The following is a 26574-nucleotide window of genomic DNA, read 5'->3' as shown; positions in this document are numbered from 1 at the left end:
CTGAAAGGTCACTGGTTTGATTCCCAGGCAGGGCACATGCCTGGGTTGCAGGTTCTGTCCTGGTCAGTGAAGGCAACTGATTGATGTTTCTCTTTCACATGGACATTTATTTCCATCTCTTTTTCCTTCCCTTCCCCTCTCTAAAATAAAAAATTAAAAATAAAACAGAAAAAACTTAAAGGGCTAAAACTTCAACCTGATTTATTTTTATTTATGTCCCTTTCCCATTATTTCTCATGGTTCTTCTTTCTAATTGTGTCTTTTATACACATACTTTACATATTAAGGTTACAGGAACATTCCTGATTTCTACACACACAACAATGTTGCCTCCTGGCTTCCTAGAAATGCATGACTCATTGGGTGTGTTTTCACTTCCTGCTTTGGAGAGAGGAATGCCTCCCATGCAGCACAAGCCAGTAATGCATGGTGACAGGTGTGTGGACTCAGCCCTGGGGACTGTGGCAAACAAGACAGGGCTAGCGCTGCTCAAAGGGACTGAGCCTCTCAGTCCAGGGTTGCAGTGAACGGGGCCGGGGGGCGGGGGGGGTGCTACCTCATGTGCCAAATTTCCAGAGAGACCTGAAATCTTCGGATTTTTAATATGTCTCAATTTAAAACTAGAAATCTGCAGGCCAAACCAAACTTTCCTCCAGGGCCACATGTGGCCAAATGCCCCAGCCTGTGACTTCTGGTCACACAATAAACGAGAGCATAGGAAGTGAGTGACACACTGACCTCAGACTGGAGAATGGGTCTGTGTCATACCTGACCAAGGTGGATAGAGAAGGAATGATTGCCTTGGGCACTTTTGAGAGGGATTTCTTTCTTTTAAATAATAGATTTTATTTTTAAAGCAGTTTTGGATTTATGAAAAAAATGAGATGTTACTAGAAAGTTCCCATATACCCCACACCCAGTGTCCCTGTTATTAACATTTTATGTTAGTGCAGTATGTGTATTATAATTAATGGATCAATGTTTAACTAAGGTCTGTGCTTTATTCAGATGTCTTCTGTTCCAGGAGCCTGTTCTGGGTACCACATTACATTTAGTTGTCACGTCTCCATAGATGCCTCTCAGCTGTGACAATGTCTCAGATTTTTCTTGTTGTTGAGGACCTGGGCTGCTTTGAGCAGTGCTGGGTCAGGTATACTGTGGCGTGTCCCTCTGTTGGAATGATTGTCTTTTTCTCATGATTGGAATGGGGCTATGGGTTTCAGGGGAGAAGATCACAGATGTAAAGTGCCCTTCTCAGTGCATCATATCAAGGGCACATACTGTCAACGTGATTTCTCATCTTAACTGTGATCATTGATCATCTGGCTGAGGTGGGGCTTATCAGGTTTCGTCACAGTGAAGTTACCCTCTCCCGCCACCCTGTTCTCTCTGGAAGGAAATCACTATGTGCAGCCCACACCTAAGGAGTAGGGAGCTGGGCTCGACCTTCCTGGGTGGGGTGAGGGCTGTCTGCACACATTATCTGGAATTCTTCTGCATGGGAGATTTGTCTTTCCTAGTTGCTTATCTATTCAGTCATTTAATTATAGACTTTAGATTGTATTAGTGTTCAGTACTTATTTTATACTTTAGGTGATAATCCACTACTACTTTATCTTGTTGCTCAAATTGTTCCAGTTTTGGCCATTTGGGGCCCATTCAGTCTACTCCTGTGGGCCTTTTACGTGCCCGTCACTGTGAGGAGTTTTGTTTGTTTCTGGTTTTTGGTCCCCTTCCTTCCTTCTATCTCTAAAGATACCCCAGGGTGATCCTGTATCTTTAGTGCCCCTGCCCTAGAATCAGCTACTTCAAGTAGTTCTGGTCCTTTTTTTAGAACAGGGTGTTAGAAACCAAGACGTGGATGCTAGGTGGGCTCATTGCTACTGGAATGCCATCACTTCTGGGCCTCTCAGCTGACAGAGCAAGGACCCGCATGTGCATACAACCCCGTGTGTATACACGCACCTATAAATATAGCTATAACTCTCTCTATATTAAGCTAAACATGAGTTCATGCTAATGTCTCCAGCTCTATTCCATAACACAGGGCTCCTTCTAGCCTTCTCTTTTCCTCACCTGTGAGCTCTCACTCCATCAGTGAGAAACCTGGCTCCTACATCCACCAACCAAAGTGGGTCTTCTTTTAAATCAAGGAATGCGGTGAATGCTCCTGTCATGGGCCTGTAGCATTTTTCAAAATTTATTTTTTTATTGTATTTCTTCCATTACTATTTAGTCTCATAATACTTCCTCCCTCCCCACTGAAATTACCACCCCATTGTCCATGTCCATGAGCCCTTTTTCCTTTTTGCTCAGTCCCTTCACCTCCTCCCCTCCCCTCCACCTTTAACTGTCATCCTGCTCTCTATCTATGAGTTTCTGTTTTGCTCGTTAGTTCAGTTTATTCATTAGATTCCACATATGGGTGAAATCATATAGTATTTGTCTTTCTCTGACTTGCTTATTTCACTTAGCATAATGCTCTCCAGGTCCATTCATACTGTCACAACGGATAAAATTTTCTTCTTTTTATGGCTGAGTAGTATTCCATTGTGTAAATGTGCCATAGTTGTTTTAATCACTCATCTATTGATGGACACTTGGTCTGCTTCTATATCTTGGAGATTGTAAATAATGCTGCAGTGCACTTAGGGGTGCTTTTGTTCTTTCAAATTAGTGTTTTGAGTTCCTTTGGATATATTCCCAAAAGTGGGATTGCTGGGTCAAATGGCAGTTCCATTTTTAATTTTTTGAGGTGTCTCCATCTCACTGGCTGCACCAGTCTGCATTCCCACCAAGAGTGCAAAAGGGTTCCCCTCTCTCCACATCCTCACCAGCACTTGTTGTTTGTTCATTTATGGATGATAGCCAATGGATTAAAGACTTAAATGTTAGACCCAAAACCATAAAAATCATAGAAGAAAAGATAAGCAGCAAAATCTTGGATATTGCTCATAGCAATATTTTTTCAGATATATCTCCCCAGGCAAGGGAAACAAAAGAAAAAATACACAAAATGGGACTGTATCAAATTAAAAAGTTTTTGCACAGAAAAAGAAAACATCAACAAAATAAAAAGACAACCCACAGAATGGGAGAACATATTTGCCGATGCATCTGATAAGGGGTTAATATCCAAAAGGTGAGATGGTGAGATACCATCTCACACCAGTCAGAATGGCCTGCAGCATTTGAGTTCCTTTTTTCCTGGAAGGCTTTTGGCCTGCTGTCCACATTGGTTAATGCTACTCATGCTGCAGGCATAGCTCCCTGATGTCCTCAAGGAAGTCTTGGAAGGCCCCAGATCAGGTCCCAATTCTCTGCAGCTGTTCTCACAGCAGCAGCATGGGCCCTAACAGCCTCCCCTGCACAGCACTTACGTAACTAATTTCACAGGTCGTTTTGTCATTGCTCCCCCAGCCCCCAGCCCCAGAACATTGGCTTTGTAGGCAAGGGCCATGTCTGCCTTGGTCAGGGACTAGTGCAGCACAGCACTGGGCACACATTAGGTACATGGTAGATATTTAGTGAATAAATACAGGAGGAATGGAAGAAATGTTATGCCAGTGGCATAGGAGAGGGGTTGAGAATATAACATTAGCAACATTTCTGCTTTCTAGAAGGCTCAACTCCTTTAAAGTAATTAGCTTGTGTACCTCAAAAGTTCATGCTGTGGATGGTGGTATGTAGAAATCAAAATAGGAAAAAAAAAAACCCACAGAAGTCCAGGGCAATATAAAGTCATGTGAAGGACACTGGAACAAATAGCACGAGCTGGGTAACAATTAGTTGAAGGAAATAGATGGTGAAGTCATTCAGGGGCAGTTGCAAGAAACAGAAAGAGCAGACATGATGTTAATTTCCAGACTTGCTCCAAAGAAAATCACAGTGTATTGGATCGTGCAGATGTCGCTTCTGTGTTGGAAAACGACAGATGTCTGTGGGCAGTGAAGTTGGGAAGGACCCCGGCTCGAGGCCATCGCGCCTGTGTTCCTCCATCATATCCACACTGCTCTTTCCTGTAATTCACTGGAGCCTGTTGGATTTGGGGTGGGTTTGCTTCTTTTCTCTGAAATTACTAGTTTAAAAGGCAGGATACCAAGTATAGTATTCTTTATTGAAATTATAATCCCTGAGGTTGCCTATAGCATTTTAAATTTCAGAAGATCAAGAACTTCATTCATTTCCCTTTGGAAAAAATAAAGTAAGATTTCACCTAATGGTATGTCTTGAAGGAAGCTGAAGGCATCTGTTTAACATTTTCTGTTTTACTCTAAGGGCATTATGATCACATATGTGTGATCTGAAGTTTTGCAGTCCCTGGAGCTGGCAGTTTGCCATCTCTCAAGGAGGGACTGAAAGGATGCAGCTGAAAGCTGCAGGAATAAGGTTGGCTAAAGAAACAGGAGCTGGTTGTTGCTAAGGGCCGCCAGAGACCGGAGTGCACAGTGGGTACCTGCTGCCCTCCCATTGCACCACCTGCCCTCTGATGGTTTAAATGGCATTTAGTCCAGAGGAGTGTAGAAATGTACCAAATGTGTCTTTAAAATTTTTATTTATTGATTTTTAGAGAGAAAGCAATGGAGGGGAGAGAGAAAGAGAGAGAGAGAGAAAAACATCGATTTGTTGTTCCACTTATTTATGCATTCATTGGTTGATTCTTGTCCATACCCTAACCAGGGGTCAAACCCACAACCTTGGTGTATCAAGATGATGCTCTAGCCAACTGAGCTATGTGACCAAGGCCCCAAATATATCTTTTGTGTCCTTTTAAGTTATTGGGTGTATGGAAATGACTCTGCTAGCAGTGACTGTGACTGGTTAACATTGCTAAGCACGTCCTGGTGGGAGGAATAAATGACAGAGTATGGCGTTGAATAAATAGGAAGAGAATGCCTTTGGGGATCCAACCTGTTTGTAACTCTTATAAGTATGTGCACTGCTTCCTCTTTATTTTACTGTCCAGGGCTTTACTCTTTGATTTCAGATCAGAGCTCACACCAGGCACCTGAAAAATTGTGCCTGTTACCTAACTGCTACTTTATGTTAAGAAAGTAACAAATCTTTTAAATACTGAGGATATTTAAGTTCTACGAAAAGGTTTTACTTTTAACAGGGACAGTCATTGTTATGTTTTCACCCCTCTCCCAAAACCACGTGGCTGCCAAGGAACCCTTGCAGAGAAAAGGACACGCAGCCAAGGATGGGTCCCAGGGGTGAAGTGAAGATGTTCTGTAAATAGCGGTGCTATTTTCCTTGGAAATGTCTGGCCCGCTCTATATAGCGCTGTGGTCGTGTTCTGAAGGGCTGTGTCTGATTCGGGGTGAAGCATTCCACACTGAATCTCCGAGCAGTGTGAACATGGCAAGGGCATCTGAATGTGTCTGAAGTTTCAAACCCTCTAAATGGCAAACTTTTTTATTTAGCAGACTTGGAAACAGAATCCTGCCACTTCACTTGCATTCAAATAGTCATCACTTCACCTCTAACACCGTGACATTCTGAGGGGGGAAAAGCGCGAACAAATGTTAGTTCTGAGATCCTCTCAGAAATTTGGAGTGTGCTAAGCAAAACTTTTTTTCTAACAGGAAACTGACACAGAAATGTTAAGTTTTGCTTCTTTGATTCTTCTCAGTACCCGTACCCCTAGGCCATTCTGTAGTGTGTGGACACAATCCCACGTGTCTCTCCTGACCTCACTTGCATGGAAAAGCCTGCCACGAAACATTTCCTTGTTTCCTTACTAGTAGTGCCATAGCTATGGTTTATCATATTCCCTTTAATGGTAGTTCCTCTTTTTCTACTTTAAAAATGTTTTTGTCTTCTGTCGTTTCACTGTCTATTCTCCTGTTTGATCATGAGCTTGTCCCTTGCACATCACAGGCACACACTGATGACACTGATGGCTTGTGATGTGTGGCCTGCATTGCAGTTACTCCCCGGTGCTCACGTACATACTGAGAATTTCTCAGCACCTGATGTATGCAGGGCATGGCCTATGCATTTGCAAGAGGACACCCAAATCTGAGATGGAGTCTGCTTACCAGTGTTTCACAGATTTGAAAATTTAGTGCGAGTAGGCAAAAGCAGTTTGTGAGCTGAAAAATCATAGACATTTTAAGAGAATAGCAAAAAAAGAACATACTGCTACTTTCCGTGCCAGAAGGCCATTTTGTTAATTTAAGGAAAAACATATGTATTAGTTTTAACTTGGTTTCTTGGTGTGTTTGGCCTGTTTTATACATAAGACAAAAAATTGGAATGATTTTATTTTCTGCAATGTGGGAGGGAATAGGAGTCTGAAGGTGGAATGGGAAAGAGCTGTGTTTTTGTGAAAATGTTAGTGGATTTTCTGGGTTTTCTTCCCCACCAATGGAAAAGAGCTAGGAGGCAAAAGCATTAAATACTATCATTGATTCAATAGTTAAATCACTATAATATTGCTGAGAGAAATGAAAGGTCGCAGTAAGTGGAGAGATAGATCATGTCCCTGGGCTAGAAGGCTCAATGTGGTTAAGATGTCAGTTCTCACCAAACCAATGTGCAGAAATGGACCCACTGACTATGGAATTCACATGGAAATGAACAGAAGAACAGTTAAAACAACTTTTGGAAGGCTAACTCTGCCTGATATCCAGAGTTATACAGCCCTAGTACATCAAGACAGCGTGAAGATAATAGCATCAGAATCACCAGACAGACCAGTAAATCACAGGAGAATGTCCAGAAATAAACTCACACACATAGGACAACTGATTTTTGACAGTTGCAAAGGCAGCCCAGTCATCTGACATAATTAGGTGCCATTGGAACATTGACTCTCCACATGCAGAAAAAAGCTTCCGTCAGTCCCACATACCATGTAAACGGATTAGCCCAAGTAGATCATACTCTAAACGTGAAACCTAGAACTCTAGTGCTTCTAGAAAGGAGTAGAAAACCTGTGACTTGGGTTGGGCATAGCTGTCTCAGCTGTGACACTGAGCACAATCCATAAAGGAACAAGTTGGTGGATTGGGGTTCTTGAACATTAAAAGTTTCAGTTCTTCAAAAGTCACTATTATGAGAATAAAAAGGTGAGGCATGGACTGGGAGAAGATACTTATATATCTGAGAGAAGGTTTATATGTAGGTGTGCAGAACATATTAAAAATTCTCAAACAACAATAATAAGGAAATAAGCAGTAAATTTTTAAAAATAGGCAAAAGGTTTGAGCAAATATTTTACCAAAGAAGCAATACAGGTAGCAAATAAGCATATGAAAAGATACCCGACATCATTAGTCATCAGCAAAATACAAATTAAAACCATGGTGAGATACTACTAGTACCTATTAGAATGACCAGAACTACACACCGACCGTACCGAGTGTTGGTGAAGATGTGGGAGCAACTGGAACTCTCGTAAGTGCTGGTGGGAATGTAAAATGGCACAACCACTTTGGAAAATAAGTCAGCAGTTTCTTAAAAAGTTAAATGTATACCTATCATATGATCCAGCCATTCCACTCTTGTGTATTTATCAGGAAAAAAAAGTCCACACAGGCTTGTACACAATATGATAGCAGCTTTATCTGCAATAGCCAAAAGCTTGAAACAACTGTCCACTAACAGGTGAATGGATTTTTAAAAATCAAAAACAAACAACAACAAAAACCAAACTGTGGCACATCCATGCAATAGAATGCTGTTGACAATATAAAGGAATGAACTATGGTTACACATCACAGCGTGGATGAGTAACCGTATAGTTATGCTGAGCAAAAGAAGGCAAATCTTAAAAAAATGAGTATACACGGTATGATTCCATTCATATGAAATCCTGTGAAGTGCGAACAATGTGTAGTGATAGAAAGGAGAGGAGTGGCTGCCCGGGGTCGGGGGTGTGGAGAGAGTGGGGGAGGGTTGGTTCATAAAAGGGCACAAAGAAACCGGGGGTGACAGAGATGCACATCATCTTCCTGTGGTGATGGTTTCATGGCTATATATACATATGTCCCAATGTATCCAATTATATTGCATTTTTCAGGGGTCCCAAGACCACGCCTGTTAGATTATTTACTAGGACTCACAGAGCTCAGCATGTAGTTAGCTGTGCAGTAAGTCCTCTCTGAACGTCTTTGATAGGTTCTGTGACTAAGCAAAATCATGTATAAGAAAAACATTTTTGCCAAAGGCTAGTTGATAGAGACAAGAGTTAAGTTCCTGCAGCATCTCCTCAAAGTTCAGACTAAACCAAGCTGAACAAAATAACGTTGAGGACTAACATCACAGTGACACGGTAAGGAAACACAGCCACGTGCACGAGGCGGAAGGACGTCAGGAAAGGTCTGGAGGCTTCTGCGAGCACACTTCCCGTGTCCTCTCCCTCGCAGGAGGCATCACATGGAGCGCGCCTGCCCCCAGCAAATATGCAGCCTTGGTATGCAGTGTTGATGCCCGGGGAAGTCCACGCAAGAGTCAGGGCTTTTATTGGAGTCTGGCCACACAGGCATGCCCCGCCCACCAGTGCTTCGGATTCCCAAAGGAAAGCAGGTTTTAATTCTCTAGGCGGACAAAACAATTTTATCAGTGTAGGGATTACTTCAAAAGCGAGGTTTTCAGATGCCAGCCGAGCGTCAGCCTGGCACGCGGGCCTTTCTGAAGATAATGGTGTCAGGACTGTCTGTTCTTCCCTACAGTCAGTTATACCTCAGTAGGACTGTTATTTTTTTTATTTTTGTTTTTCTTTATTTAAATATTTTTTATTTTTCAATTACAGTTTACATGCAATATTATATTAGTTTCAGGTGTACACCCCAGTGAGTACACATTATATAACTTATGAAATGATCATCCCAATAAATCTCACACCCATCTGACACCATGCATAGTTATTAGAATATTATCATCTATGTTCCCTATGCTGCACTTTACATCCCCACGACTGTTCTGTAACAACCAGTTTATACCTCTTCACCCATCCCCCCAACCTTCCTCCCGTCTGACAACCATCAAAACATTCTCTCTCTATAATTCTGTTTCAGTTCTGCTGTTTATTTTATTGTTTAGATTCAATTGTTGATAGATATGTACTTATTGACATTTTATTTTTTATTTTTTAATATTAAAATGCCAAAGTAAATAAAGTAAATAAATAAAATATTTTATTTACTGCTCTGGCTGGTGTGGCTCAGTGGATTGAGTGCCAGCCTGCAAACCAAAGGGTTGCCGGTTCGATTCCCAATCAGGGCATATGCCTGGATTGCAGGCCAGCTCCCCAGTGAGGGGCACGTGAGAGGCAACCACACATTGATGTATCTCTCCCCCCCTTTCTTTGGAGGGAGAAAGAGAGGGAGAAAAAGGGGGAGAGATACATGGATCAGTTGCCTCTTGTACACCCCCAACTGGGGAACTGGCCCACAAGCCAGGCATGTGCCCTAACTGAGAATCAAACCAGCGATCTTTCAGTTCACAGGTGGGTGCTCAATCTACTGAGCCACACCAGCCAGGGCTATTTATTGACATTTTATTGTTCATATTTTTATCTCCTTCTCCTCCTCCTTTATATTAAAGAAGACCCTTTAACATTTCATGTAATACTACTAGTTTGGTGGTGGTGAACTCCTTTAGCTTTTTCTATCTGGGAAGCTCTTCATCTGTTCTTTGATTCTAAATGATAGCTTTGCTAGGTAGAGGAATCTTGGTTGTAGGTCCTCTCTTTTCATCACTTTGAATACTTCCTACCAATCCCTCTGGCCTGCAAAGTTTCTTTTGAGAAATCAGCTGAAAGTCTTATAGGAACTGCCTTGTAGGTAAATAACTACTGTTCTCTTGCTGCTTTTAAGATTCTCTCTCTGTCTTTAACCTTTGGCATTTTAATTATGATGTGTCTTGGTATGGGCCTCTTTGGGTTCATCTTGTTTGGGAGTCTCTGTGCTTCCTGGATTACATGTCTATTTCCTTCACCAACTTTGGGAAGTTTTTGGTCATTATATTTTCAAATAGGATTACAATTTCTTGCTCTCCTTCTGGGCCCCTCATAATGCAGATGTTGGTACACTTGAAGTTGTCCCAGAGGCTCCATATAGTGTCTTCATTTTATTTATTTATTTATTTATTTATTTTTGCATTCTCCACCCCCCCCCATTCTGATTGGGTGTTTTTTGCTTCCTTACATTCTGAACTGCTGATTTTACTCTTGGCTTCATCTACTGTACTATTGATTCCCTGTAAGTTATTCTTTATTTCAGCTAGTATATCCTTCATTATACTTCAGTGGAACTTTTTCAAAAAATGAACTGGCACAACACAACAGTGATTAATTAATTGGAAAATGGGTAGACTTTAAAAATAGTAATTTCAGATTTGGGGAAGACCAGTGAGATCTTTGTTACTTGGAGCACTCCCCCTTAAGTCCTCTTGTTGGAATGAGGTGGAATATTAATACATAAATAACTTGGGATGCTTGGCAAATGGGAGCATCCAATTATTTTTCATCTTTTATAATTTGACTTTTCATTTGAATTGCATTTGAAAATCTTTCCCAAATGTATAATTTTCCTTTCTCTCATTAAAAATATCCTTGATTGATAATCACTCTTTTAACATTGGTTATTGATCATGACTCGGTTCTATAGAAATGAGCGGTAAAGCATTGGTGCTGAGATTATAATCACCTCAGTAACAGCGCCACCTCATGCTGCTGTGCAGGTTACGCCCTGTCCTAGGACACACCCTACAGAGAGGGTGAGCAGAGTTGGAATCCTGCAGATGTGTTGACCGCTGGGCGGGTAAGCCCTGGGCCCCAGCTTGCAGTGCATCTGCCAGAGAAAGGGGCACCTTTTTCTAGTTTGCCAACAGTGCTGTGTGGGCTGACTACAGCCCTGCTCAACACGTGCCAGGAAGAAGACGGTGGTTTTTCCCTAAAATGCTGCCCAGCATCATTGAGCTTTCTTGTGAACATGTCTTTCCTCTTAAAGAAATCCAGCAGATAACCTTCAGTTGAGGGCTGTCTTTAACCAGAACTCTGCTAGGTATGACAGGTGTGCTGGGAGAGGACCAGCTACTTCAGCTGCCTGGGTAAAGCACTTCCTTCTGTAATCTGGCCCAACTGCTGCAAAAGACAGGCAGATTTAGGGTATGTTTTTCTTTCTGTCACCCGGGAGGATGGCTGGTGTCTGTTCTGTGTGTAGATCCCATTATTAATGTCACCAGCCAAGATTTCTGTGTGTCTAAAACAATGAAAAATTTAGAGAAAGGCAACTCCTGTGGCTCCTCTGAGTAAACATTTCACTGTTACTGAGTAATAAAGTTTCCTAAAGGGGAACTAAACCTTCTCACTTCTGAAGATACAACGTGTTGTTTAAAAGATTCAACTTTGAAACAAATGGGAAATATTTGAGTCAGGTGAATTTCCCTTAAGTGGTGTTCAGATACTGACACCCACTGTAGTTCCCTTAACCCTGAACCCCAGGCTTAGTTTCGGTCTGAGGGGTACGTGGCCGAGGGCCGAACAGATGGACAGCGACTGGGCAGCACCCTGCCTGCAGAGGGTTCTGTCTGGAAGCCTTCAGCTTCTGGAAATGCACACACCCCACCCCTTCTCGTTTCTTCTCCGTGGCTCACATTCTTGTCCTCCCTTCAAGTTCCGTTCCCTAAGGAAGCTGAAACCAAGTCTCTTTCCCCTGTTTACAGATGCGAACCACACGCAAGGTCTCGGTCTGGCCGGTGGGCCTTGTCGGCGGGCGACGCTACGAACGTCCCTTGGTGGAAAACGGCAAAGTCGTCGGTTGGTACACTGGCTGGAGAGCAGACAGGCCTTTCGCCATCGACATGGCAGGTGAGGAGTGTGGATGGTGACGTTTGCTTCTGCCTGATTGTTCTTACGGACATTCCCATTTGTCCCCGGGCACTAGATGAGGGAAGCTGGAAAAGGCCACTTTGGTTAAAATTCTGGGTCACATTGTGTTTAGCAGATGCACTATTTAAACCTTCAAAACAGGCCCTTTGGTTAATTCAGGTGGAAATTAATTTTAGGGGGTGACTAGAAAATGCTCCTTCTGTTCCATGTTGCCGCCTGCCCATGCAGCCATCCTCCTGTCCAAGAAATGTCTGTGTGCCAGGTGCTGGGCGGGGCACCGGGGGGTCGGCGGCAAGAACTGGGCCTGGCCCCTGCCTTTTGGTACCTCTCTCTGGAGGTCCAGTTTTTTAGAATAAATCACATGCTTACTGAAGTGGGCAAAGGGGGTGGGGAATGGGGGTGTCTGTGATAGAGTCAACAATAAAAGTAAAGTTAAAAATAGTAATAAGAAATTGACTAACCAATCAATTTTATGCTTATTGATCAATTTAGTGCTTCTTGATACTAGCTAAAATATAAAATTAGATTGCTGGCTTTTTAAGCATTTATTAATTTTGAGCATAACTGTGCTTTAAAGATTTTTATTCTCTAACCAAGCAATTGAATGAAATAAGACCCATAGCAGACCACATATTCCAAAATGCTACCTTATCATAGAGTGACTTATTTTCTGTGGGTTACTTGAAATGATGCCTGTGATAACTGTGGAAATATGAAGTTTGAAACATAAGGCTTAGAGGCAAAAAAAAAAAATCACCAATATCTATAACCCAGACAATGAAGGCAGAAAAGCTTCCAAATTGATCGCATCAATCTTCAGCTCCGGAGCACTGCTCTGTCTGTCAGACGGCGCTTGGCCGGTCTTCCATGCAGGTTTCTGAGCTGCAGTCGGGCTCCCTCTGCTCAGAATTCTGGTGCAACAAAGGCCGTTCTGACCTGGCTCCATCACTGTCATTCTGAGGATACTGAACGTTTGAGGAAGCAAGCTTAGGAAGAATACCAGGAGCAGGAGCTGTTGGGGGAAGCTCTCGTGGATGGCAGCATGGAGGGTCTGTTGCACTGCGTCATGGGAGAAGACAAACTGGGATATTTTTACTCAGTGTCGAACATACACTTTCTGAGGGCCAGTTTGGTGGGACTGTGTCACTGTGTCTAACTCCAAGGACTGTCTGGATCTCTTACCCTCTCCCAGGCCCCTCCTCTCTGCTTCCTGATGGCCCCATCCCTCTTCTAACCCCAGCCTTATGCTTTGGTCCTTGGTTCTTGTAGCCCCAGAGTGGAGCTGGCATCTCACCCAAAGCATTTACCTGAAGGCACAGAGAGAGTCAGGTCGGCCAGATGTGGAGAGTCCCGGGGATTCTTGGAGGAGGCTTTTGTTCAAGTCTGAATTTGTGGCCCTGAAAATACAAGGCTGACCATATTGTGTCTTTGAGAATCAGGGTTCCTGCTGGTGGAACACATGTGTAACCTTGAACAGAAAACATGGCGACCATCAGTCCCAAGTCTGTTGCGTCTGGGACTTCCTTTCCTCATGTGTAGAATGAAGCAGTGACATGAGTGGCTACTGAGGTCTTTTCTAATGTAGTCTTTCTTCTCCCAGCTTCCCACCCTGGGAAGCTCGAAGAAAAGCCCAGCTCCTCAGATTCTAACAGGCACGTGAGCAGCAATGCAGCCAGCTGGCAGGTGTTTGGTTCTTACCTGCCCCAGAGCCTTGCTTCAACATGACCTTTCCAGGCATGCCTCCTTACACACAGCATCTCTGCCCAGTACCCTGCAAGGTAACATCAAGGTCAGGGCCACCTGGATGAGTCTTCTTGGGTTTTGCTTTATGAACTTAGTATAGATGATTAAATACCCAAGAAAATTCAAGGAAGGCACATGGGTTTTGTGCATTAGACCTGCCTATGACAAATTATCTGATGCACTTTCCCTGCTAGAGTCTCTGGGAAACTTCTCCATGGCATGGCTGATGTTTGGATTTTTCTAAACATTTCAATGTATTTTCTTTTTTTAATAAAGATTTTATTTATCTATTTTTAGAGAGAGGGGAAGGGAGGGAAAAAGAGAGGGAAAGAAACATCAATGTGTGGTTGCCCCCCACACCCCCTCCACTGGGGACCTGGCCCACAACCCAGGCATGTGCCCTGACTGGGAATCAAACTGGCAACCCTTTGGTTCACAGGCCAGCACTCAATCCACTGAGCCACACCAGCCAGGGCCATTTCAATATATTTTCAAAGCATAATAGAAGACACAGAATATGAATGATTTGCTTGTTTTATATTAATTATCCTTATTTTAAAATAGGAATAACTTTCTGTTTCTAAGAAAACAACTTTTGCCACACTAAATTATTTTCTTCACTACACACACAAACTTGCTTTGCAAATTAGTTTTCAGTAAGTTACTGATATTGATATTTTTGGAAGCCTTAAAGTGAGAGTGATTTCGTTGATAAATGAATGATTCTGATTTTGAGGAAGTTTGTTCTGAATCTAAATCTTGAAAATTCACAGCTTTACTTAAGATTCCACATAAGACTCATGCCTTCTCTGTGAGAAGAAGGAGGAGACCTTCTGGCCCTTCATGTGCACACGGTACCTCCCACCTCTTGTTCGGGCGACGCACACCAACACACACACAGTGTCCAGAAAGAGAGAAGGAAGCTGGGAGCTCACTCCCTGTGGCGCCCAGGCCAGTCTGAGAAGCACTGCTTGGATAGTGGTCTGAGATAGTCAAAGGAGCTGGGGTCTCTCTTGGATTCTCACTAGCTGATTAAAACCATGAAACTTAAAGAGGCACAGTGTTAACATTCCCACAGCTGTCTTGTTTTGGGGTGTTGGGCACATTCAGTAGAAGCCCCTCAGGGTCTGTCCTGGTTGTATCTCTGTGAAGTCACAGAAGCTTATTTGAGTGCAAGATGTCAGGACTGTAAAGCGCCATGACAGTCATGGAGTTTGACTCTGGGTCTGTGTTTGGCCAGCTGGACTTTGCAGATGCTGTTTTTGCTCTCAGATGACGAAACGTTCTGAAATTATCTTGTAGGCACAGTGTTAGTGGCAGAAGTCAAGATTATTTCTGTTGCACTGGGAGAAAATTTTTAAAAAGCTTTCTCATGATTATTTTTTAAAATATATTTTATTGATTATGCTATTACAGTTGTCCCATTTCCCCCTTCACTCCCCTCTACCCTTTATACCCTCTCCCACCCACATCCCCCCCTTTAGTTCATGTCCATGTATCATACTTATAAGTTCTTTAGCTTCTACATTTCTCATACTATTCTTACCTTCCCCTATCTATTTTCAACCTACAATGCTACTTATTCTCTGTACCTTTTCCCCCTCTCTCCTTCTCCCACTCCCCTGTTGATAACCCTCCATGTGATCTCCATTTCTGTGGTTCTGTTCCTGTTCTAGTTGATTGCTTAGTTTCTTTTGGTTTTGCTTTAGGTGTGGTTGTTAATAATTGTGAGTTTGCTGTCCTTTTACTATACATGGTTTTTTAATCTTCTTTTCTTAGATAAGTCCCTTTAACATTTCATAAAATAAGGACTTGGTGATGATGAACTCCTTGAACTTGACCTTATCTGAGAAGCACTTTATCTGCCCTTTCATTCTAAATGAAAGCTTTGCTGGATAGGGTAGTATGGGATATAGGTCCTTGTCTTTCATGACTTGGAATACTTCTTTCCAGCCCCTTCTTGCCTATAAGGTCTCTTTTGAGAAATCAGCTGACAGTCTGATAGGAACTCCTTTGTAGGTTACTGTCCCCTTATATCTTGCTGCTTCTAGGATTCTCTCCTTCATTTTTACCTTGGCTAATGTAATTATGATGTGCCTTGGTGTGTTTCTTCTTGGGTCCAACTTCTTTGGGGCTCTATGAGCTTCCTGGATTTCCTGGAAGTCTATTTCCTTTGTCAGAATGGGAAGTTGTCCTTTATTATTTGTTCAAATACATATTCAATATGTTGCTTTTCCTCTTCCCCTTCTGGTACCCCTATAATTCAGATATTGGAACGTTTAAAGATGTCCTGGAGGTTCCTGAGCTTCTCCTTGTTTTTTTGAATTCTTATTTCTCCATTCTTTCCTGTTTGGTTGTTTCTTTCTTCCTTCTGGTCCACTCTATTGTTTTGAGTCCCAGTTTCCTTCCCATCACTATTGGTTCCCTGTACATTTTCCTTCATTTCTTTTATGGTAACCTGCATTTGTTCATCTAATTTGAGCCCCAAATCAACCAATTCTGTGAGCTTCCTGACACCAGTATTTTGAACTGTGCATCTGATAGATTGGCCATCTCTCGGTCACTTAAAAGAATGAGTCCTAGGGCATTGATTTGTTCTTCTGTTTGAGCCATTTCTCTCCCTCTCTCTCTCTCTCTCTCTCTCTCTCTCTCTTTTTGGTCTGGTCGCTCCTGTTACAGTGAGGGGCAGAGCCTTAAGTGTTCACCGGGGCTGGGCACCCCAGTTGCTAGATTGTGACATTGTGATGTTGTATGTGGGGGCAGGGTCGGGAGGGAACAATGGCGGTAGCTCCGTTCTCCGTGGGACCTCAGTCCCTTCTCTGGAATCCTGGGTTGCATGCTCTGCCCTGCTCCACAATCGCTGACTCGCTGGGTCTGCCAGCTGTCACTTGGGTACTCAGGGTCCACCCGCTGCTATCTTGCACGCCCCAGATGCCTTACATGCCCCCGGTTGCCTTATGTGCCCAACTCTCTCTGCTCTCTGCACCACGACCCATGCCTGGCTGCTGCCTCCGCCCCTCCTACCGGTCTTGATGAACGGATCTATTTCAACTTCTTGGCTGTCTGACTTCCATTCAGATAAATTCTCTATCAGTTCTGGGTGTTATTCTGCCTCTAAATTGTTGTTGTTCCAATCTTGGTTGTGCGTGGAGGTATGGTGCGTCCACCTATGCCTCCAACTTGACGGAAGTCCTCTCATGATTATTGAATAAAGAATTAAGATACCCATTCACACGATGCAAAGAAAGCACTAGAGGCAGCCCCGGCCCGGCAGCAGCTGTAGCTGGCTCTGCAATCGGTCGCTGGCTGATGGCCATGGTGTTCTGCCTGGCCGGCGAGGCCCCAGAGTATTTCTGCTGGTCTGCACTTCCCACAGTCTTCAATTTCTACCCCTCGGGCACCTGCCCGCTAGCTAGTCCTTGTTGACTAAAAGCAGGGCAGTTCATGCCAAGTTCTTAGCTCTGTTTTGAGGTCAGGGAGTTACTTGGAAGTGAGACTCACTTTGTTCATTTCTGTGGGGGTTGGATGGTGGGGTGGTCAGTAAGAACCACAGCTTGAAAGAACCAAGCTTACTGTTCAGCTTCTCTAGGAGGTGTAGATTTGTTCAAATTCAGAACTTAAGACTGAGGTGTTTACTTTGAATTCCTGACATTTGCCTGCACCTCTAGGGGGTGAGGCAGGGCCCTGTGCTCCTCTAACGGCGACATATGCAGCTTCCAGTTGGGCGGCTGGCCCACGGTAGGGACTGTATTCCAGTAAAAATCCAGCTGGGTCTACTGTAGCTCAGCTCTGGCACTAACCACCCAGAGTCAGCACAGACCCCGCAAGCTGGAGCGTATGGTCCCCAACAAGGAAAACTGCCCTTGCTTCAGACACCACCCACACTGTGGGGTTCCCTGGGGCCACCTGCCCTTCTGACCAACTGACTGTAAATGTGATGTTTCCCACACCACTGGCAGGTCTGATAATATACTACAAGGGCTGACAGAACCCAGAAAATGCTCTACTTATTATTACATTTCTAACACAAAAGACACAAATCAAGACCAGGCAAACGAAAAGACACCTGCGCTGTCTGGGAAAGACCGCAGGGCTTCTGTGCCTTTTCCTCGAGGAATCAGGGTGCATCACCCTCCCAGCACATTAACGAGTTTAGTACCCAGACGTCCCACTGATCTCTCATGTGTAGAGTATTTATTGGAGTTTTTTTACGGAGGCGTGATTGGTCAAATCAAAGGCCTTGTGATTGAACTCAGTCTCTAGCTTCCATCCGCAGGGATCGAATGGCCCCGAGTTCCCTCCCTTTAATCATGTTTGCTTTTCTGGTAACCAGCCCCCATCTTGAACCAATCTAGGGGCCCACCAAGAGCCACCTCATTAGCATAATGAAGACACTCCTCATTGTACTAATGCTTTGATTCGCCTAAGCAAAGTGTACATTTAAGTGATGTCTCCTGATGCCTCAGGGTCACCTTGAGCGTTGTCTGTGGCCTCTTACATGACTGATAGAAATGAGACATTGTAAAGTGCTAAGACAGTTTCGCCCACGTGCCCTTCGGAGGGATGCAAAGTCTAGGAGGACTCCGTGTGCTGGCCCGGAGCCTGCTGGATGTGGTGGGTGTGCCGACACCCTGAGAGTGGGTGAGCTCTCACAGGGACACTCCGTCGTGGCCTAGGATTGCTTCCTGGGAGCAGTCGTTTAAGGTGGCTGCAGGAGGAGGAGCCAGTGACAGGGACAAGACCCAACAAGAGGGTTTTGGGGTGGACAGATGACAACAGACCCTGGAAAGCAGAGGCGGGTGAATCATGATTTCAGCTGGAAGATGTCCATCTCGCAGACATGGAAGAAGAAGGTGCTTGGTGCTGTGAAAGTGTGAGATCAGGAGCACGTAGTGGCGGCGTTGGGATGGTTGAGAGCAACCGGGGCCTTGTGGACTGTTCCCAGGAGCAAGGGGTACGAGGAAGAGTGAAGGGCCTGAACTCCAGAGGGCTAAAAGATCAGCAAACTCGTCTGAGGAAAGTCTCCAAAAGAGGAAAGAGGGAGTGGAAATTCGATCCGTGAAAATGCTGAGGAGGTCCCGTTTGCGGGGAGACGAGGCTGCATAGGGGAGCGGCTGTTGTGCCACAGGCCTTGCACAGTAGCTGGCAGGCATTCATCGGATTTCAAGAAGCCAATTCAGATTCTGCCCGTAGACCAGCAGAAGTTAAGACCTTTTTAACATTGTTGTCTGTTATGGTGATGGCAGATATATTAAACTTAATTTTGGTTTAGTTTTAATTGGCGTAATTTGTTACGCCAATTTAATTGGCATTATCTGAGTTATTGGCATTATCTGAATCTAAGTGCAGGAAATATGGTGATCTTGGGAAATTAGAACATTCTGATAACCAGAGTACCAGTTGTCTAAAAACAGGAATGTGCACATTAGGAAGAAAGATCACATTCCTTGACGGAAGTCCCCAGACTGTGGATTCATTGTGGATGTGCCATCCTTATGGAGGGTTGTGGAGCTTGAAATGGCTGAGATGAGGATAGGATACCCAGATGGCCTGCCTGGGTTTCCTGCATCCACCACTGCCCTGCCCAGCCCCCACCTGCTGAGAGGCAGGGGGAATCATTCAGGAGTGCAGACCTGATCTTGGCAGTCCCTCACCCCTAGGCAATTAGGGTAAAGGACTCCTCCTCAGCATGGCGGCACAGTCCTGCCTGCTGCTCCCACCCCACCCCATCCCTCCCCCACCCACCCGCCTACCCAACTCCCCTCCACTGGTCTTTGAGGACACCTGCTCCCACAGTTCATCCCACACATCCTAACGTTCACCTTGGGGCCTGCACAGATGCCTGTGCCTGCAAAGTCCTTTTCTCAGTTTGGCCCTGTTCATCCTTTAGTGCTCAGTTTAAACTCACTTCCTCTGGCAAGTCTTTGCAAGCACCCCAGATGGACAGTCTCCCTCCCCCACCCCCACCCCCCACCCCCGCTTCGTTATTACCTCTGTAGTTAAAAGCCCCGCTACTGCTGCACCAGAGCCCTTACTACCTGGCGTGACATCTTATACTGTAATTGTGGGCGCCCCCACCCCCACCTCCAGCAGGATGCAGCCACAGCTGTCCTGCCCTCCAGTCCACCCCCAGTGCATGTCCCTTGCAGACCCACACCCCAGTCGTAGAGCGGGTGAGGGATTGCCCTGTGCCAGAGCTCCTGTCCCCATTGATGGCTGACCTGGCAAACCTTTTCAAAAGTATGATAGCCCTGACTGGTGTGGCTCAGTGCGTTGGGCATCCTCCTGCAAACTGAAAAGTCACCAGTTTAATCCCTGGTCAGGGCACATGCCTGGGTTGCAGACCAGGTCCCAGTTGGGGGTGTGTTTGAGGCAACTGGTGTTTCTCTCCCTCTCTCCCTCCGTTCCACTCTCTCTAAAAAAATAAATAAAGTCTTTTTAAAAAGTAGTATAAATGATGCCTATTAAACTGAAGACAGTGAAGGGGTCACACTACACAGTAACTGAAGCTCTTTCCTGGGCTGTCTGGGAATAGCAGTGGCACCGGGCCTTCTTTCTTTCGGTATTTGGTGACCGCGGACTCTGCCTGGGTTGGTTAGTTGGCAAGCCCTTTCTGGGCAGATGGAGCAGTAATGGACCTCAGCGCAGCCCGGGTCATGTGACCACCAGAGCCAAATGAGCACAACCAAAACAGGTAACGTTTTACTTTGTTTTATGAATATAATACTGCAAGAATATGGAAGGAATAACCTTCTTGCCACCTCGGAGCCATTGCAATTTACGTGTGCCGCTTTCAGTGCATGGTTGTTTTGTGTGAAAGAGAGAAACGTACTGAATGTTCTCAGCAGAGCGATTCGGTATGTCACGTGGTAACCTTCAGCGCAGGGTGTGGGGACTGATGGGGACGTCCCCCTCAGGCCAGTGCAGTGTGGCCGTCCCTGGAGCAGTCTGTGGGCGATCGGGGGAGGACCGCCGCTACAAGCACAGACAGCTTCCAGAACTGCAGGGTCGGCAGAGGGGCGTTAGGGCGCTAGGAAGCCTGTTGCCCATTTCTGAATCTTTTCCTGAATGACATGCATTCTAGAGACTTGCAGGCATTTGATGGCCGCAGCATGTTCAGTCCGTCCCCATGGACCATGGCCATGTCAGGGTTCAAGATAAAGAGCACCAGCACACTGCCTTGCCATAGTGAGGGCGCTTTTTCTGGGTGGATGTCGGTGGGGTGGCCGGGTTCACGCTCAGCTTCGCGGAGGTAAAGATGGAGGTGGAGGGATCCACTGAGCCCTTTAAGGGCTGCAGGGCCGGTGGGGAGGGTGGGCTTCCAGAGCCCCATCCTACCCCAAATCTAGCAGCTCTGTATTTACCTATTGTAATTTCCCTCACAATTTCAATGGAACAAAGCTACCCTTCAGAACTAAAAATTTTGAAAACCAAAAGTTTTCTCTTACACCAGGAAAGCCCACCAAGCTTAATAATTATTGTTTACTGAGCATTTACCAGGTAGGACCCATTCTTAGATATTCTGTGTGCTTTCTTACCCTCACTCAGGGCTGCGAGGGATGTGCTGATACCATCATCCTCTTCAAATGTAAGGAAACTGGGGCCTAGATGTGCTACATAACTTGTCCAAGATTGCACAGTGATTGAGTGAGGGGTGGAGCTGGGATTCAAACTCAGGTCAGAGTGTCCCCAGAGATGGGCCTCCCACTGGGCTCTGAGTCCCTTTTTACCCATTTACAGGTAGGTGACCCAGGGCTAGATCTATGAGCTTCTGTTTCCTTCATCTGCAGAACAGAGGAAATGGAATTCTTCAGAGTAAGGCTTCACATACAGAGCACCTAGTACAATACTGTAGACACTCAATGACTGTTATGTTTCTCAATGAAGAAACAAGATCAGCTGTGTCTCTGGGTTCAAATTGCTCATACATTTGCCCAGGGGGAGTCATCTCACTGCTATGTGACTGGTTATCTGGTGGTCACATCCATGCAGCTGCATGCAGCTGTGGGGGAGGAGGGGCACTGGTGCCCAGGCTCTCCTTGGGCACAAGCAGGCTGTATTTCTCAGTTTCCCAATTCTGGATGAGGGATCAGACCACCTGCCTTAGGTGAGCTCAAAGTGAAAGTAGATATGTGCAAAAGCTCCCGGTCTTCTGTGAATGCTTGATCCTCACTGCATCTAGCTATTTCAAATTATCCTGGAAGGTAATTCTTATGAACATGCAAACTCTTTGCTTTGGGCTTGTGATGAACTTCACTTCTACCCTGGCTGATGGGCCTGTGCTCATTATCATTCAGTGAATGAGCCCCCTGTGCAAGGTGCATGTGGAGACAGACACTGGCTCTTGCTTTAGATAAAATATTGTTAGAAAAGAGTCATCAAGAGAAAAACAAAACAGAAGCATTATTAAAAAGTTGTTGAAAAGCAGATATGTGCTTACTTTCTTAATTTCCCAGCTGAAAAACTAAACAAACAAAAAGCATTTGAGCTTTCAAAGAAAATGCTCTTGGAAGGGAAGAGATCCAAGATGGTTGAGGAGTAAATGGAAGCTACACTAGCCTCCTCCAAGGACCAATCTGTAACTACAACTAAATTGTAGAGAAATCATCCTGAATAACGAACTGAACACTAGTTGGAAAGAAGCATTATGACCAAGGACATACAGAAGAAACCACTTCAACTTAATGTGATTGGCAGGGAGTGCAAGGAGGTGTGAGAGGGCTGGAGGTGTCCCTGGGTAGGAGCTGAAATTCTGGATGGATATTTCAGCAGCTGGGTGTTTCCCCCTGAGAAGTGTGGGGTCTAAACCCCAAGGTAGGCTCCCTAGCCTATAACACAAGACCCAGAAAGGAACTCAGATAACACCCAGTTGTGAAAAGCAGCAGGGCTTCTGTCTTCCAGGAAGAGATGGCTGCAGACTCAGAGAATCTCTTAAAGAGCCAACCCACAAAATTTTGTTTGTAGTCACTTACCCTGGGCTCCAGCAGAGAGAAGGCAGAGTGGACTAGAGAGGCTTGAGGAGAGTTTGGGGTTGGTGGCCCTGGGGAGAGAACTGAAGGAACAGCCACCAGGATCCCTGTACTGAATCATTCCCCATACTGCAGAAGCCATCTTTCTCAGGCAGAGCACTCCCCTCCACATGGCATCAGCCTGAGGGGAAGTGATAGTCTTGCTCTCAGGAATTATTCTGCCCCACCCTGTAGTACTTAAGGCTACTGATTACAGTTTGATTAGTTTAACAACAGATTGGTTTGATGGATGGTTAGTTTAACTGCTGAGGTGCAAACTACAAAGAAGCAGCCAAAATGGGAAGACAAAGAAATAGACCCCTAATGGAAGAACAAGAGAATTCTCAAGACTAAGAACTGGATGAAATGGAGACAAGCAGTTTATCAAAGAGTTTAGAGTAATTACTATAAGGATACTCGACAGCATGAGGAAAGACATAGAAACCATAAAAAAGGACCGATCAGAAATAGAGAATGTAATATCTGAGCTAAATAATACACTGGAAGAAATAAGCAGCAGGTTAGATGAAGCAAAGGATGGAGTCAGTGATTTGGAAGACAAGGTAGAAAAAAACACCCAGGCAGAGCTGCAAAAAGAAAAATGAATTAAAAACTATGAGGAGAGCTTAGGACATATTGGACAACGTAAAGCAAAACAGCATCACAACACAGGAACACCACAAGGAGAAGAGAATGAGCAAGGGATCAAGAACCTATTTGAAGAAATAATGACCAATAACTTCCCAAATTTGGCGAAGCAAGAAGAAACACAAGTCTAGGAAGGTGTGAGAGTCCCAAATAAGGTAATCCCAAAGAGGCCACACTAAAACACATCATGAATAAAATGACAAGGCTTAAAGACAAGGAGGGAATCCTACAAGCCACAAGAGAAAAGTAGGTAGTTACCTACAAGTAGCACCAATTGGACTATTATCTGATTACTCAATAGAAACATCTCAGACCTGAAGAGAGTAGTGTGAAATATTCAAGATAGTGAAAAACAAGGGCCTACAACCAAGGTTACTTTACCCCACAAGACTGTCATTTAAAATTGAAGGATAAGTAAGGAGCTTCCCAGACAAGAAAGAGCTAAAGGAGTTTGTTAACACCAAACCAGTACTACAACAAATGTTAAAGGGATTTAAAGCAAGCTTAAGGGCTTGCTTTAAGAAGAAGAAAAAGGCCCTAGCTGGTGTAGCTCAATGGATTGAGCGCAGGCTGTGAACCAAAGTGTCACAGGTTTGATTCTGAGTCAGGGTACATACCTGGGTTGCAGGCCATGACCCCCAGCAACTGCACATTGATGTCTCTCTCTCTCTTTCTTTCTACCTCCCTTCTCTCTCTAAAAATAAATAAATAAAATCTTTTAAAAAAAAAGAAAAAGAAAATAAAAAAACAGAGAACAGTCTAACAATAATATAGCACTATATCCATATCTATCAATAATCACCTTAAATGTAAATGGCTTAAATGCTCAACCAAAAGACATAAGGTAGCTGAATAGTTAAGAAACAAGACCCACAAAGATACACACAGACTAAAAGTAAAGGGATAGAAAATATATTTGATGCAAATATAAAAGGAAAAAAGCTGGGGTAGCAATACTTATATCTGACAAAATATAATTTAAAACCAACGCTATAGTAAGAGAGAAAGAAGGACACTACATCCTAGTAAACATTTATGCACCCAGCATAGAAACACCTAAATATATGAAGCAAATTTTGGTGGACATAAAGGGAGAGATCAACAGAAACACAGGCATAGTCAGGGATTTTAACATACCATTGACTTCAATGGATAGATCTTCAAGACAGAAAATCAACAAGGAGACAGCAGCCTTAAATGTCACACTAAGTCAAATGGAGTTCATTGATATTTTCAGAGCACCTTATCCCAAAGCAGCAGAATACACATGCTTTTCAAGTGCACATGGAAACTTTTCTAGGATAGACCACATGTTAGGACACAAAACAAGTCTCAAAAAAGAAGACTGAAATCATATTAAGTATCTTCTCTGACCAAAATGCTATGAAACTAGAAATCAATCACAAGAAGAACACTGAAAAACACACAAAGACATGACAGCTAAATAGCATTATTAACAATGAATGGTTCAACATTGAGTTCAAGGAAGAAATCAAAAGACACATGGAAACAAATGAAATGGAGGTCACAGCAATCCAAAAATCTGTGGGACACTGAGAAAGCAATCCTAAGAAGGAAATTCATAGCATTACAGGCCTATCTCAAAAAACAAGATAAAGATCAAATAAACAATCTCACTTCACACTTAAAGGAACTTGAAAAAGAATAGCAAACAAAGCCCAAAGTGAGTAGAGAGAAGGGAATAATAAAGATTAGAGCAGAAATAAACAAAATAGAGTCTAAAAAAATAGAAAAGATTAATGAATACAAGAGGTGGTTCTTTGAAAAGATAAACAAGATTGACAAACCTTTACCAGACTCATCAAGGGGAAAAAAAGGGGACCCCAATAAATAAAATGAGAAATGAGAGGAGAAATAATAAATGACACTAAAGAAATACAAAGAGTGTAAGAAAATTTATGAACTATATGCCAACAAACTGGACAACCTGGATGAAAGGGATAAATTTCTAGAAAAATACAACCTTTCAAAACTAAATCAGAAAGAATCAGAGAATCTGAACAGATGGATTAGTCCTAGTGAAACTGAAACAGTAATTAAAAAAAAAAACAACTTCCAACAAACAGAAGCCCTGGACCAGATGGCTTCACAGGTGAATTTTACCAAATATTCCAAGAGGAAGTAACACCTCTCCTTCTCAAACTATTTCATAATGCAAGAGGAGGGACAGCTCCCAAACACTAAATCAAGGTCAGCATCATCCTAATTCTAAAACCAGATAAAGACACTACAAATAAAGAAAACTATAGTCCAATATCTCTGATGAACATAGATGCTAAAATTCTCAATAAAATATTAGCAAACCAAATGAATACAGCAATGCATCAAAAAATCATACATCATGATCAAGTGGGATTTATTCCAGAAATGCAAGGTTGGTACAACATTCACAAATCAATAAATGTGATTCACCACATAAACAAAATAAAGAATAAAAACCACATGATCCTGTCAATAGATGTAGAAAAGTCATTTGACAAAATCCAGCACCAATTTATGATAAAAACTCTCAACAAAGTGAGAATAGAGGGAACATACCTCAACATAATAAAGCCCACATATGACAAACACAATTCAGCATCATACTCCATGGGCAAAAACTATAAGCATTCCCCTTAAGATCGGGAACAAGGCAGGGATGTCTGCTTTCACCTCTCTTATTCAACATAGTACTTGAAGTCCTTGCCATAGCAGTCAGACAAGAAGAAGAAATAAAAGGCATTCAATTTGGAAAGGAAGAAGTAAAACTGTCATCATTTACAGATGACATGATACTGTACATAGAGAACTCTAAAGATTCCACCAAAAATCTACTAGAACTGATAAATGAATTCAGCAAAGTATCAGGTACAAAATTAACATCCAGAAATCAGTTGCATTTTTATATGCCAATAACAAACTAGCAGAAAGGGACATTAAGAAAACAATCCCATTCACAATTGCTATAAAAAAGAATAAAATACCTAAGAATAAACCTAACCAAAGATATAAAGGATCTGTACTCGGAAAATTATAAGGCACTGAAGAAAGACATTGAAGAAGACACTAATAAATGGAAGCACATGGCCATGTTGATGGATAAGAAGAATTAACATGATTAAAATGTCCATACTACCCAAAGCAATCTATAGATTCAATGTCATTCCTATCAAGATTCCAATGATGTATTTCACAGAACTAGAACAAATATTTCAAAAATTTATATGGAACCACAAAAGGCCCTGCATAGCAACAGCAATCCTGAGAAAGAAGAACAAAGTTGAGGAATCATACTACCTGATATCAAACTATATTACAAGGCCATAGTAGTCA

General features: G+C 43.5%; 1 protein-coding gene across 1 annotated transcript in view; it reads left to right on the top strand.

The window, feature by feature from the left end:
* B3GAT2 (beta-1,3-glucuronyltransferase 2) overlaps positions 1-26574 on the top strand; it is a 69067-nt gene that overhangs the window by 25352 nt on the left and 17141 nt on the right. Inside the window, exon 2 of the mRNA XM_045843204.1 lies at positions 11677-11821. Within this exon, the coding sequence (XP_045699160.1) occupies positions 11677-11821 (145 nt within the window). The remainder of the gene's footprint in view (positions 1-11676; positions 11822-26574) is intronic.

This window comes from Phyllostomus hastatus, unplaced genomic scaffold, assembly GCF_019186645.2.
Source record: "Phyllostomus hastatus isolate PE091 unplaced genomic scaffold, TTU_PhHast_1.1 phas_contig_40, whole genome shotgun sequence".
Taxonomy (NCBI): Eukaryota; Metazoa; Chordata; class Mammalia; order Chiroptera; family Phyllostomidae; genus Phyllostomus; species Phyllostomus hastatus.
Note: the sequence above shows the minus strand (reverse complement) of the source record. Positions and strands in the feature narration are given on the sequence as shown.